The 15,624-nt window shown below is 41.9% G+C and overlaps 1 protein-coding gene across 1 annotated transcript in view; it reads right to left on the bottom strand.

The window, feature by feature from the left end:
• Nucleotides 1–635: 635 nt before the first annotated feature.
• PDK3 (pyruvate dehydrogenase kinase 3) overlaps nt 636–15,624 on the bottom strand; it is an 88,989-nt gene continuing 74,000 nt past the window's right edge. The window contains exons 8-11 of the mRNA XM_066599854.1: nt 7,562–7,663; nt 6,034–6,144; nt 3,775–3,888; nt 636–3,221 (exon numbers count right to left, since the gene is read on the bottom strand). Coding sequence (XP_066455951.1) covers nt 3,081–3,221; nt 3,775–3,888; nt 6,034–6,144; nt 7,562–7,663 — 468 coding nt within the window. The 3' untranslated portion in view covers nt 636–3,080. The remainder of the gene's footprint in view (nt 3,222–3,774; nt 3,889–6,033; nt 6,145–7,561; nt 7,664–15,624) is intronic.

Raw genomic sequence — 15,624 nt, 5'->3', positions numbered from 1 at the left:
AATGGTGTGCGTCTGTGCGTATATATGTGCAGAATGGTGTGCGTCTGTGCGTATATATGTGCAGAATGGTGTGCGTCTGTGCGTATATATGTGCAGAATGGTGTGCGTCTGTGCGTATATATGTAGAATGGTGTGCGTCTGTGCGTATATATGTAGAATGGTGTGCGTCTGTGCGTATATATGTGCAGAATGGTGTGCGTCTGTGCGTATATATGTGCAGAATGGTGTGCGTCTGTGCGTATATATGTAGAATAGTGTGCGTCTGTGCGTATATATGTAGAATAGTGTGCGTCTGTGCGTATAGATGTAGAATAGTGTGCTTCTGTGCGTATAGATGTAGAATAGTGTGCATCTGTGCGTATATATGTAGAATAGTGTGCATCTGTGCGTATATATGCAGAATAGTGTGCATCTGTGCGTATATATGTTGAATGGTTTGCGTCTGTGCGTATATGTAGAATAGTGTGCATCTGTGTGTATATATGTAGAATAGTGTGCGACTGTGTGTATATATGTAGAATAGTGTGCGACTGTGTATATATATATATATATATATATATATATATATATATATATATATATATATATATATATATATATATATATATATATATATATATATATATATATATATATATATATATAAATAATAAAGGTTTGCGCCTGCGCGTATGTGTGTGTGCATGTGTATAATAGTGTGCGCCACTGGCCACTATGGGGGACCTTATTACCAATCAGGCCTCTATGGGGTTCACTTTTACTATACTGTCTTACAATTAGAATCGGCCCTTTGAAGGCAGCCATACGGCTGATGTGGCCCTCTGTGAAAATGAGTTTGACACCCCTGATCTAGATTATCTTTAAACCAGATACTAATACATATGTTTTTATTTTCTACGTTCCATTGATTCCTCTATAAAACGACTACTTGGCGCCAATGGTTGTGATGGCCGTCTGAGGCCTAGTGAAGGCTCTCAGGCCTGCCATGGAGTGAAGCATATTAAACAATGGCTGTGGCAGGCCCTAATAGACTTATGTTAAAAGTACAATGTACTGCAATACACAAGTTAAATTAATCACACGTTCAAGTCCCCTAGTGGGACCAAAAAAAAAATATAGAAAAAAGTTTAACACCACCTTTCTAAATATTAAAATAAAAAATAACATTAAAAAAATTCCAATTGACATTAATGCATCTATGAAAGCCCAAAATATTAAAAAGCTTAAATTCTTAGACTATGACAACAGAAAGCAATTTTTAAAAAAAGTTTAATTTTTTAAAGTAGTAAAAAAAAAGGTCTAGGGAGTCAAAGAAAATGTATTATAAATCTGGAGCATGGCATGCGTGCAATTTGGACTACAGTTCTCAGACATTTGACTCGTCACTCAATTGTCTCCATTGTACTATTCCCAATAAAGGAGGCAGTGCATGGAGCAGATATTCTCTATATCAAGCTCTAATTCCCCCTAAATATGTTGTCCTGCCTAGAGTGTTTCTTGAAATTATTCTATATATGTCAGGATTTTGGGGTATTGTCATCCGTATTGAATGGCTAGGAGCATTGCCCCAAATGGCAGCATCTTCCTTTGACTGTGGAAAGGTCTACATCCACTTTCAACCAATCATAAAAAAAGTGTAAAAGATGACATTGAGGTTATCAGGAATTTTTTCTTTGGTATAAAATGTTTTAGAGCTTAAAAGAAAACCATACAAGAGAAGACAGGACAAACTGCTAATGAGTTGTATGGCAGACTTCCCCCACAATAACCATTAAATAATTAAGGGGATTCTATCGCCCAGTTCATGCTGCCTGAACCATAAACAGCATGAGCCCGGGACAAGTATACCTATTGCACCCATGTATGTTTTATTCTGAAACGCTGAAGCATTTCAGAAAATACATAGTTTGATTCAGGAAAGGAGTGCCGAGTTATGGATGCGGATTGCGCTGACTTCTCCCCACCTGCATCATGTAGATTGACAGCTTGCTCCCTATGCACAAAAGGGGAGAGAGAGCTGTCAGTCATCATGCAGTGGGTGGGGAGAAGCCAGCTCAGCCCGCCCCGTGACTCAGAGCTCTGTGCCTCTGTCAGACTTCAAAATTATCTTTTTTTCTGAAACACCGCAGCGTGTTTAGGGAACACTGTCCTGGGCTCATGCTACATATGGTTGGGGCAGCATGAACCTGATGACAGAATCCCTTTAACACTAGGAAATGATAGCAACTCTAGATAAAATCCAATAAATATAATGCATCATTCTACCGGCCCTCCATTACATACTGCCCCGCAGCACTATGGCATTAAAACAAAGAACTGAATTTTCATATCAGTGGAGAAACACAGTACACATAAAACACAAAATAAAGAATGTAACTATATCTAGTAGTCATTCCTTACAAACCCTCGTTACCACAGATAACGGCAGCTGTTCCTTGAAGCAGTATAGTTATTTTTTAAATTACATGCAATAAAAAATAGCCACATTTCAGACTCCAACAGAGCATTGTCCACTATAGTGGCATACCTTTTACTGATGCTGAGGCCAACTCAATGTCTGTGATCAAAGGACCACTCCAAATGGGCCAAAACTACTATATACAAGGTAATAAAATATAGCAAATATCTCTTATTATATCCATGCAGCAGATAGCTATATTCAGCTCAGTTCTAGTCACTACTGTTTTTTTCCTATCTTCATGGTTTTGTGAAATATTATTGCATAGGCATCTTCAGGAAACTTTAAATATCTTCTCAACACACTTTGGCGTCAATTCTTGTTGAACACCAAGACAAAATAGCACTTAATGCTACAAATTAATTGTGCATAAATATAATCTAATAAGAACATTTGTGACCTGTTCAGCTATACAGATCCATAAACAGCAGTGCAAACCCTTAATTCTGGTTCAATCAAACCAAGTTACAGAAGGTGCAAAGTGATCAGCAAAGTACTGGCTCTCTTGTTGTAATAGGTAGACCATTGATAGATTAGAACTTTAAGAGTATTCCCCATTACCATGACCGTAACCCTGCCCTAATATACAAGCAATATATATGCCAATCCTAAAGGCTGCTTCTTAATTAGCCTTGTACTTTGAGGCATCCCGTGGCTCTCTGCTTGGGTTGCTCCAGTCATCCGCTTCTGCGGCATTCTTGTAGTGTCTCCATGCTGACTTGTTGAACACCGGTAGTCTCTCATATGACTCGCCAGAAACAGCCTGAATGTTAAAAAGGGTTAATTGCGTTATTGAAAAATCCAAAAAATAACTCTGGGAATACATTATAATTGATGGAGTACGGCCATTTTCACATGACCGAGAAAATCGTGCGAGATTTGTGCGTCTTGCAACTCACAAATCTCACACAAATATGAACACCATTCTTTTGAATGGAGTCATATACAAATCGCAGCACATCCTATCTTTGAGCATGCCCTCGTATCGCCCCTTGTTGTAAATGGGTCCGTCATCAGCATCGCACCACATGCTACGTGCACGCAGTGCAATGCGATGTTTCCCCATTGAGAACAATGGGAGAAACTCTGTGCTTCATGGCCCTTTTTAATGGGCCAATCCGCATTTGAATTCCCAACATGGATTCTGTTGAAGTCTATTTTTCTCTGTATGCATAAAATCTGTACATGGGAAAAAATCCAGATTATGTTGTGGCTTCTCAATGAAATTCTGTGTCAAAAATCCACTATGTGAAACATACCCTAAATATTCCAAATTAAGATGCATAAATATTCAGCTAAAGCTATGCAAGTAATACCTTAAGGTAGATAACCGCATCTGTACCAACACCTTCCATGGAATAAAGCTTAAGGTCTCCTTGGAAATAACGAGCATAGAGTCGAGAAATGGGTAATCCATACCCAAAACCAGCCTAAGAGTAAAGAACAGGATAATTAAGACAACTTTAGTTTCCTCTAGATCAATACTTACATTTTACAGTGGGATTCATAGCAAAAAGGTAGAATTATTTTGCTCCATAAAATATGGTCATCTAGTTTTGACTGGAGACCCTTTTGGATCCTAGTAACATGTATAATGAATATATTGTACATGGACATTGTCAATTTTCATTAAATAAAAGGAGTTGTTTCTTGGAGATCAAGTGGTTTCCTCTCTGGCACAGAGAAGGCTTCCCCAAACTAAACCAGCTGTTTGCCAAGGGCGGCTTGAGCTGTACCAATGGGATTCAACTCCTCACTGCAATGCCTGCGTTGTGAAAGGGGTTATCTTTAGTGATAAAGCCTTTAACTCCATTTATAGAGTTAAGTAAGGGTATTTATATGGGACAACTGTTGAGCACATAAATGCTCAACAGTAGAGATGAGCGAGCACCCAAATGCTCGGGTCCGTGTTATTCGAGAGCTCTACTCGAGTAACGAACCCCATTGACTACAATGGGAGACTTGAGCATTTTTGTATGTGGGACGACGGGTTCCGATCTCTCTCTCTCAATTTGTCATTAACACCCGCGCTGCGTCACAGCGGGGAGGAGCCAAAATAGGCACGTCACAGCAGGGAGGAGCCAAAAACTGGGGCGGGGTCCGAGTAACTAGCACCATCGAGTACGCTCATACTTGAATGAGCATCAAGCTCGGCAGAGTATGTTCGCTCAACTCTACTCGACCATGGGTCCAGTGCTTCCACACAGGAATGACAGACATTCAGTGAATGGAGGCGGAGTGCACCGGGATCTCTTCTGCACACCCGTCTTCATTCACTGCCAACAGACAGCTGTTAGATTCAATAAAAAACAGTTGGACAGCACACGCTGTCGTTTTTGAATGCTCAAAGATTTGGATAGTCCGGATGTCGACGTTTGGCAATGTTTCGGGCTCAAATACAGAAACATAAATCATAATTAAATAATGGTGAGAAAAAAACGTATGTAATGAGACACTAGCCAGAGTACCTATATCAACAGTGTTTTATTTACCATATGAAGAAACTTGAAATATTAGGGGTTATTGATCACAAAATTCGGGCTGGATATAACAAACATCCAAAAGTGAGTCAATCTCAGCCCACTTTATTCAATGCAAACACTCCATTGACAAAGTCAAATTTCAGGTGATTAACTGGGTCCCGCCCCCAGACGTGGAGGTGATAGACTAGTAATACTTTGTGATAAGTAACTATGGTGGATTAAGCGACTAGACACACTTAAACCAAATGGCTCAAATATAGAGTATTTGTGAGCCGTGTGTCACTGACTGTACATTTTGTCATTTGTAGAGCCAATTTTACCTTTTTGCACATATGGGTCTACAGGACTTTTTTTTGACTGTCTGACTCACTTTTGGATGTTGGCCATATCCATGCCAAATTTTGTAGTCAATAACCCCTAATATTTCAAGTTTCTTCATATGGTAAATGAAACACTGTTGATATATGTACTGTAGCTAGTGTCTCATTACATGTTTCTTCTCATCAGGTTTTGATTCTGATTTATGTTTCTGTATATCCCTCTTATGCAGCTTGATGAAGGGCGTTGAGCCCGAAACATTGCCTATAATATGAACATCTGGACTGCCCAAATAAATTTTATGAGTATTCAAAAACTACAGTGTGTGCCGTCCAACTGCTTATTTCCGATACCGATAGAGTCTGGTACTTTGGGACACTGTACCACGTTGGACGTCCATGAGGGAGTGCTACCAAAGGTAGTTTTAGCATTAAGATTCAATGACTCCTGTTCACACGGGCCGATAGTCACTTAATTTAGCTAAAAATCAAGTGACCCCGACATGTGAACAATTTCTTGCTCAGTGCCCCGTCGGTTGTGCACAGGCTGACTATCGACAAAAACTGCTGTTACCAGTGATTTTGGCTATAATTGCCCGGTGTAAAAGGTACCTTAAAGGAATATTAGATACCAAAGATTAAAATGATCCGAGTAAAATGCTTTGTCTGTCCCTAATGCCCGCCATTGTTATTTTCTGTAATCTGGAGCCGAATTATTTGCCTAATGCCCACCGTGCCTTTCAGCTGTGAAACATAAGAGAAACTTTTCACTTACCAATGGAACTGCACTGCTTGGCTCCAAACTGGGCCTGGGTGCTGTGGAATACATGTAATTGAACAGGCGATCTATCTTCCTCAATGGCACTCCACCACCTTGGTCACTGATCTATGGAAGAGTAAAAGGGGTAAAGTGTTACTCATCTCACAATGAATTAGGAGCCGACGTGCAATGAATCCATAATATAATAACTCTCCACAGAATGACAATACTTGGGATTTTCAAATGCTATCATCTATTTACAGGTTCTTCTGGCTTATAAATGCAGTTTGCATAAAGGCCTGATCCCTTCATGTTTTTAGGCATCCTGTACAGGACTTACTGGTTTCTGTGATAATCTTTATTTGTATAGCGCCAACATATTCTGCAGTGCTTTGGAAATCAGGGCAGAATGAGTCATTACATATGGTACTAAACTGATGCGAGTCTTGAACAATAGGGGAGAGTACTGCTCACAAGAGCTTACAGACTATGAGGATATATACTATGCATACATAATTCTGTGTGAGCGGATCACCAACCATGATTGTGAATAAAAAGGGAAGCAGTGCAATGGGGGTGTGTGGCGGATGCCGTAGAAAGAAGGGGGTCAAGTTTCTAAGGGGGATTGCCAAGTGCTTCAACACTATTTTCAGCACTCCCAGTAACGTGACCTTTGTTCTGGTGATCGTTGGGGTCCCAGCAGTCATTTTCCTTTCAATCCCCTCCCCATGGATCATCCCAAGGGTCAAACTCCCATCAATCAGGCACTTATTCCCTCATCCAGTGAATAGGGGAGCAAGACTTGGTCCAACACCTTTAAGTTCAATGTATGCATGCTGCCTTTAGCGCAGGCCTACTGATACTTAGGCCTCATGTCCACAGGGAAAATCAGGCCCGCTACGGATTCTCCATGGAGAATCCGTAGCGGGTCCCTCCTGCTCCGCGGACATGAGGGCTGAAAATAAGAATAAATAAGAATAAACTTACCTCTCACACGCTCCGGATCTTCCCTTCGCCGCGGCGTCATCTTCTCTGCGTCACGGCCGGATCTTCTTTCTTCGGCCCGGCGGATGCGCCGTCCCGAAGAAAAAGGATCCGACCGCGACGGAGAGAAGATGGAGCCGCGGCGAAGGGAAGAACCGGAGCGGGTGAGTAAATTCTTATTTTTGTCTCCCGCGGATCCGGACGGCTTCCATAGAAGCCCGCGGGAAACCAGCACGAAAATGGAGCATGGTCCAGATTTTTTCATGCTCTATTTTTTTTAAAATCACTTTTATTGACCATCCGTGGGTATTTATCTACCCGCGGGTGGTCAATGCATCCCTATGGGGTGCGGATTTGTGTGCAGGAGAAGAGTTTAAAATCCGCAGCGGATTTTAATTCTTCTTTTGCCCGTGGACATGAGGCCTTACTGTTCTACACTTAACAGCTCTTTCATTATGTATGTATATTCAATTCCTCTCTGCTTATCTGTCCACTATACCATTACAAGATTCCCATTTAATACATACAGGAGGTGATATAATCTACATTATGAACATACTTTTATAGATAGATCATCTTTTCCAAGTGTGACCAATGTCTTTATCGGTGGCAGGGCCTCCGTGCGGCCTTCATGCTGCTCCACAGTGGCTCTCATCGAGTTCTTGAAGGCACAGAATTGTAAAATGTGAGCTTGTATAACATAACTGGTTCCAATACACAGACCTACACAGTTATGTACGGATACAATGACAAATAAAATAAATGTTTCATGGCAATTACAATTATCATAGGTGCCATGCATCGGGAAATGTCTTAACATAAACCATCAAAATGTTGCTAAAAAGCAAAATGCTCAAAAATGACGTACAATGGGTGTTGTGGCTCACGTATCCTCCAGGTTACTGAATGGAGGCAATTCCAGATTCCTTTAACAGTGACATAAACATGTCTTAATAGTGGACCAATCATCTAATTACCATTACATACTAATGCTGCAAAACATGTAGTGGAGAAATTCTGATACATTGTGGGACACTCATGTCTTTCTTCAACATAGAATTGCATAATACACAATACTAAAACTTGGGGACTAGAATTTAAAGTCCTCATACATATAGCAAAGCGCCCGGAGCCTGTAGAGCTGAACATGTACAGTAGCGGTGACAGACCCACTTTATCGATCTATAGGCGCTCTGTGTGCTTTATAGTGCTTTCGTAGACCACGATAATATGGTATCTGATGGAAGATGACAACTCTGTGTGTATCCATATAAAATCAGGGGCACACGAAGGTGCAACAAGGGCCCACAGCATTCTATGGGCATTGCATCACAGTTTCATAAAGCTGCACGAGGCGCAAGAAGAGATACATTTTCACACAACAACATTTAAATTTTGAGCAGAATTGGCATACGATGTGAATGCTTTACTATTTGCAAGAATTATTTAATCGCAGGCAGCTGATCCTTATCGCTGTTTGATTTGTGGGGCTCCGACCCCTAGAATACCGTTGATCAGCAGAATGGGTTCTGTCAATTATCGTTTATAGCTCATCTGTACTCTGAACTGAACTTGAATGGACCAGAGTTATACCAGGCAGAGATGTCCGAACAGACAAGCAACTTCACCAGCTTAAACAATGAGTGAAGTCAGCACTGCAGCCCCTTCATTCTGCTGATGGGATGGGGGTCCCGCTAACAATAGGTCTTCAGATGTTTCAGTTCCAGAAAACTCCTTCAATGTAAAGTTGGTTTAAGTTTTGTAGTTACACACAGATATTCTGCCAGGAAGCCTAGTTTTCTGTCCGTCGGTGATTGATCAGTACAATATTTTGTTGCAATTCATATAATGATTGGATCTGGGAATCCAACTAGTCTGACAATTTATACACCACAATGATTGCTGTAGTTAGGCATTTCAGATTATTCTAGTAACCAGAATATGTATATCCCAGCCTGAGGGGTGGAGATGGGCTGAGGAGAAGGGAACGCCCAAAGATTCCCATTGGCAGATGCATAGACACTGGCAGGATGGGGCGCATCTTTCTAGGATCACATATGCGCTGTCTGAAGGAGCAAATGGAGCACATAGCATTCCAGACTCCAGTACGCAAACGCGTGGCCATTTGCCTAATATAAGCTTTTGGGGTGAATTGTGCATGCGCCACACAAGTGATGATCCATGAGGATGCATGCGCACCATGTATTAGGTGAATATGGGGTCAAAACAAACCGTAGACTGACGACGTTAGATGATGCTTGGCGTGATAGAAACGGCCACCTGCTTCATAGAACTCCATGAGGTAGGCTGTGTATATAAGGACACTGTTGTATTTGTTTATTTATGCTTGCTAAGGGAGTCATTTGGACGCCGAAACGCGTTGCATTTTATGCATTCCTGTCATGTCATTTGTTACTGGGGGTAACTGAGTTTTATTTAATAAATCATCAGCTGGAACTTGGATTCTATGGGAATTATTTCCTGCTGAAAGATTGTTAAGGCCCACAACACGACCACGGTAGGAAGCTTTTTTATTTTTCTTGCACAGTTTCTCCCATTTGGTTATCCATTTTGGGGTATTCCTGTCTCCTGCTCTCCTTGCTGCAAGGATCGTTGGAGGACCTAAAGGACCCATTAAAAGCCGCCCAGGATCTCCGGTGCGAGCGGGTACCTTCTCCTTGAAGGCTCCCACTCTGCACCAGGTGAGTCCATCTGTGCACAGTCCATATTTGGAGGCGCAAATTGCCTTACTGTATTTACATGCACAATGTAGGCACTTTTGGCAGTGGACAGGGGTCAGCATGGGCACTCTGACCAGCCTTTGGCTATGCAGCCCCATACACAGCAAGTCATAATGCACCGTGTGTTCTGAAACCTTTCTATCATAGCCAGCAATAACCTTTTCTACCATTTGTGCTACACTAGCTCTTCTGAACGATCAGGACCATACAGGCTAGTCTTTACTCCCCACATGAATCAAAGAGCCTTGGGCACCCATGACCCTCTCTCCAGTTAATCAGTTGTCCTTCCTCGGACCACTTTTGGCAAATCCCAACCACTGCAAACGAGGAAGACCCCACAAGACCTGCCGTTTTGGAGCTGCCCTGACCCAACTGTCTAGCCATCATAATTTGGTCCTTTTATTTGCCCATTATATCTTCCTGTAACACATCAATGTCAACAGATAATTCACTTGTGCCAATTCTATCCTTCAGCATAACAAGAGCCGATGTCAACAGATAATCCTGTATAGTCACCTATTAGTGGTTTAATTCTTATGGCTGATCAGGTGTTACCGAGTAGATCTCATATAAGTAATGACAGACCCCCTAGTCATAAGTAGATTTTAAATGTGACTGCTGCATAGAGAGCAGCTTAGTTTTGTTTTATTCCTAAATTTTGGAGAGGGCCCAACAAAGTGATTATGGTATAGGTATCGTCCGTGTGAAGCATTGCCTGCTATGTACCAGTAGGAAAAAAAATGGTTTCTACAGTATGTGCTTTTTTGGCACTAACATAATTAAAACTCTAAGTAACAAGAAGACTGAACTCAAGTCTTCTTTGAGTCGAAATTGCTACTTTCTGCTACTATGATTACTAATTATAAAAGTAAAATAACAAGGTAATAGGCTTAACATCGGAATAAAGTAGCTATTTAAATGCCCAATTATTAATAAAATTGTTGCTCAAGGACTGTGTGTAACAAGGCACCACAATATATCATTGTGGAAACTGCCAATCTTTTCTTATGAAATGAAATGCTTGCTGCTTCACACCACCCAAGTCGTGTTATCCCTTATTATAGCTGTAAATTACTCTGTAACCAGGTTGAACTGGAGCCAAGATCAGGATAGTGATACCTCTAATTCTGAATAATTATGGCAAGGCATTTTATCCTTAACCGGATTCCAATATACACTGTTATTACTTTGTTTCCGAAAGAATTACATGAATGTTTCAAGAGAGTATGCTTTGCTGACCCATAATGCTTTACTGCTCTTTCAACAAGATATATTATATTACTGTAGCATTAAAAAAAATTGTATTTTCAATTTTTTTCTCTGGAATCCGGGATTAACTTTTTATTAACCTTTCTTCCATGTCTGTGAAGTGACCTAAGTGCACAGGAATTAAACCACATAAAGTTTGACTAAACCAAAAAAGTACATAATATTCTGAAGAAGGCTGCGGCGTTATTTAAAATACCATGGAAAAGAAGAGTTGGGTACCGCAAACTATGCAACAGTTTTCTTGAGAACCAATGAGTCAGTTATTCCATAGGATTGCATGATTGGGTCTCAACATGTCCAGTGGGCTGGTGATACCAAAGCCCTGCTCTATGCCAACACATAACTCAAGTACAAACATTGGACATGAAGAGTTTCACGATGATTCTGCATCTGGGCAATAATGTAAATAAAATCTCTCCAGAAGTACGAATGTTCTTTTAGCTTGGCTATCTACAGTAGATAGCTACTGACACCCACTCACACAGAGAGGTGTTTCAGCCTGTTGGCCTTTATGAAAACTTGGCACACAAGGAACGCAGTTTACTAGGAAGGTCTTTTTATTTCATCTCATGTAGTAGCTTAGTAGATATTCTGGTGTAAAGAATGTAGGCAACTCTCCCTCCATAATGAGGATTATCATCTGTGGAGCACCCTCTATAGGTGAATATAACGTTACATGAATGGATCCACATAGAGCCAGTCTTCCAATTTCCAAGGGACAAACAGTAAAAGGCTTGCAAATGTTGTTATTGTCAACCTTGGTGATCCATATTTTTCGGTTTTGCACTGCTTCTTTCTGTTGTCCGATATCCATTCCAGTATCAGCTTGGACAGTATCAGCCATCGTGTGCTTTGACTGACGGGTCTTCTATAATGTTTGGACGGATCAGTGGCAAAAGATTTTTCTAGCAACTCTGCTTGCATTACATGGCCAAAATCTGTGGGTCGGAGTCTGGCCATCTTGCCCTCCAGTGATATATCGGGTCTTATAGGATTCCGAACTCCTGTCTTTGCTGCTTTCGCCGCCCAGGGTATAAGCAACAACTTTCGCCAGCACCACAGCTCAAACGCATCAATCCTCCATCCATTAGCTTTTTTTCGCAGTCTAGCTTTCACATCCATACATGGCTATGGGGAATATGGTGGTTTGTACAATCCTGCGTTTGGTTGCTATGCCGATATCCCTATGTTTCCAGATTTTGTCCATGTTTAGCATTTTGCTTCGCCCCAATGCTATCCTGCGTTTTAGCTCTGGCATAGATTCTTCAGCCTGGTCAATTTTTGAGCCAAGGAAGATGAAGACTCGCATGCATTCTACGGCCTCATAGTTGATTCGGATTTGGCCATTTTTAGCAGTTGTCATAATTTTAGTCTTTTAATCGCTCGGGCGATTTCCTTGCACTGCGAGAGTGCGACAACTCGCATGTATGTAGAGCCCATGCCTTTCCTATGGGTTCTTCCACACAAGTGATGTTTTGTAGTGTGAGAGATAGCGAGATTACAAAATCGCATCATGCTCTATACAGCCACGATTTGCGATTTTTTTTGTAGCCAGTTTCCCAATGGAACCTCCTTGTTTATCACATCGCATAGCACGAAATTGCAATTTTCATGCTTATGCGAAGCGATTTTAACATTAAAAGTCCTATTAACTGGCTCGCTACAAAATTGCGCGATAAAAATCGCAGGTAGCAGCGACCCAATGCTACATTTTTCCCAAGAAAAAAGCATCTCTGATGCTACAAAATCGTGTAGGGTTAGCTCCTGTCACACAGTTATAATAGAGGAGTTCACAGCTCATTCTCATTAGTGCATACTCAATGTCTGTAGCTTATTTAGAAGAATATAGACGGTAATATTTAAACTGTCCCCTTTACAGCCCAAAATGGTATAGCCTTAATTAGTGGTGGGCTAATGCATCATGGGAGTGAAAGTAAGAAATATTGTTTTAAAAATGGTAAAAACCAGACAGGCTGCACTGCAGGGAAGTGACTGGAATACATAGAGAAGACCTCCAGAGTGTGAAACGCAATCAGGTGAGAGGGCGGGCATAGAAAAAGGTGTTTTAGGTGCAGTGGCCCCTTAAAAAGTTTAATGGTATCATTTCTGATGTTCTAGGGTGGGGAATATTTAGAGAAGTGAATAATGGAAGCTTCCATTAGAGTCCGCAATCGTCATAGATCTGTGCAGGGCAATGGGTAGGGAGCACTATTTTTAGTGTCATTTGTTAGCCCCACAGTTGTGTTCCTGATCGGGTAGAGTGCTTCAGGAGTATGCTGCCCCATCATGTAGTCTGAGAGGACAGTGCAACTAACGCCTTACGTATATGTCGCAAAGCAAAGCTGATCCAGGTGGATATTAAAAACCCTGGCAGACTCCCAGAACTTAGGACTTAGGGCCCTTTTACACTGAACAATTAAATTATTCAAATAGTTGTTGACTCATATGAAAACTAATAATAGCCATTCAGGATAAAGATGGCCAATGATTCAACGATAATTCATAAAAGTTGTTTCGTGTGTAAGGCAATCTTTCAGTTATTCACAAACCATTTCCAGGCTTCCTTGACAGACCAAACAATGGACTGAATGAGCTATGATGAAAAATGCAGATAAAAAGGGAAATGGGCATCGTTTGAAAGCAAACGATTCATTCCAGCAATTAATTGTTCCCTGTAAATGGGCCCTGATTTTTATCCAGGACTAGAGATGAGCGAGCACGCTCGGTTAAGGCAGCTACTCGAGTAAGCATCGCTCTTCCCGAGTAACTGCATACTCGTCCGAGCAGATTTGGGGGGGCGGCGGGGGTTAGCGGCGTGGGGTGGGGGGGGGAGATCTCACCCCCCCCCCCCCCGAATCTGCTCGGACGAGTATGTATTTACTCGAGAAGAGCGATGCTCGCTCGAGTAACTGCCTTAACCGAGTGTGCTCGCACATCTCTATCCAGGATTTTAATATCAGGTAGAAAACAGCATGACATGATCTCAGTCAGGACCACATAAGCCATTCAAAGCTAGCAAAACACAATTAACTCCCCAAAATGCTTTCCCTTTCTTTGCTGTGTGCTATGGAAATAGGACAGATTGGGAGGGATGGGGTGTACTGGACCGAACTGTCCTCTTGTGACCCAAATAATTTGGAATACAAATGATGTAAATAATGCTGGAGGAGGTTTACAAGTTCACTAATCTTGCATCCATCTGGCAGGCAGAGCATTTGGAAACCCAGTGAATTATCTTGTTTCATTTGCAATTTACAACAAAAACCTTGTAAGTATAAAAAGTGTTCTTCTTTTATATACAAAAATGGTCAATAAAATGCTTCCTGACTTTAGCGCTAAAGGTGAAAAGGTTTTCCAGACTGTTAATTTTTTTTATAAAATGGGTTACCCTGTCTGGATCCCATCTTCAGCTGATCTTAGTCCAGTAGTTGAACCCCTGGGGAACAGCTGTTACCTATGGAAGCGGCTGCTATAGGTGAAATGTAGTATTATACGATGCCTAGACTATGTTTACTGTATGTATTAGGAAAGCTCCCAGCATACAGTAAATGGCCCATAGATCCCTCTTTACCCAATGGGGGACAATCTATCCTCCAGGTGGTTTCTGATGCTTGTTAAACCCGCCATCGAATAGTACAGATGTTTGCAGTATTTCATACAAAAAGCCAGCAACGCTAGTCTAATGGGTGCTGGTTGCCACTAAGTCACATCCATTAAATGTATATTGTTTGCAGTTTCCATCGTAAATCCTCGACAGACACATTGAACACAAAAAAAGGAATGTGAAAGGAGCCTTGAGGCCCATTTAGACTCAACGATTCTCGCTCAAAATTCACTTAAAGCAGTCTTTTGAGCGATAACCGTTGCGTCTAAATGCACGGACATCGCGCTGTTTTCGTGCACGAGTCGTTCATCGTTCAATTCTAGTTTTCTTGAATTGAGAGATGAACTGTTCTCAGCGGTGAAGGCTGTTATCACAGTCAGCAGCGCTGATAAGATTCTTACAGCCCGTGTCCCGCTGGTAGTTGATAGCGAGACTCGAGCTGTAATCGGAGAACTATAAAGCTGTTTGCTTATGCAGAACAGCTGTATTGTTCGCTGAGTGATAGCGGCGGTGTCCTGCTCCGCCTGCATAGCTCTTAAGTAGCTACTTAGCTACTATACACTATGCAAAGATGATCGCTCAAAACTGTCACTCAAACTATAGTTTGAGCAACTTTTGAGTTATCATCTTTCAGTGTAAGGCCGGCTGCAGACGGCCGGGTCAGATCCCGCTGTGTGAACTCCCGCAGCGGGATGCTGTCCTGTGCCCTTGCAGAGGCCTGCGGCTTACCCGCTCCCGGCATCTTCCGTCTCTGCTAATGCGCTGGCTGCCGGTCAGCCGGCGCATGCGAAGAGCAGAGCCAGCCCATCACTACTGACATTTCTGTGCGGCCTCTGCGAGACCCGCACAGAAATAGAGCTTGCTGCAATTTGTTTTCCCTGTTTTTTTTTACGCGGACGAATCACGGACATCTGGCTAGGATTGCGTTATCTAATGCAATCCTATGCAGGCGGGCACTGGCGGAAATTCTGCGGGAAATCCCGCCACGGAATTTCCGCCCGTGTGCAG

This window comes from Eleutherodactylus coqui, chromosome 4, assembly GCF_035609145.1.
Source record: "Eleutherodactylus coqui strain aEleCoq1 chromosome 4, aEleCoq1.hap1, whole genome shotgun sequence".
In the NCBI taxonomy this organism is placed as follows: domain Eukaryota; kingdom Metazoa; phylum Chordata; class Amphibia; order Anura; family Eleutherodactylidae; genus Eleutherodactylus; species Eleutherodactylus coqui.
Note: the sequence above shows the minus strand (reverse complement) of the source record. Positions and strands in the feature narration are given on the sequence as shown.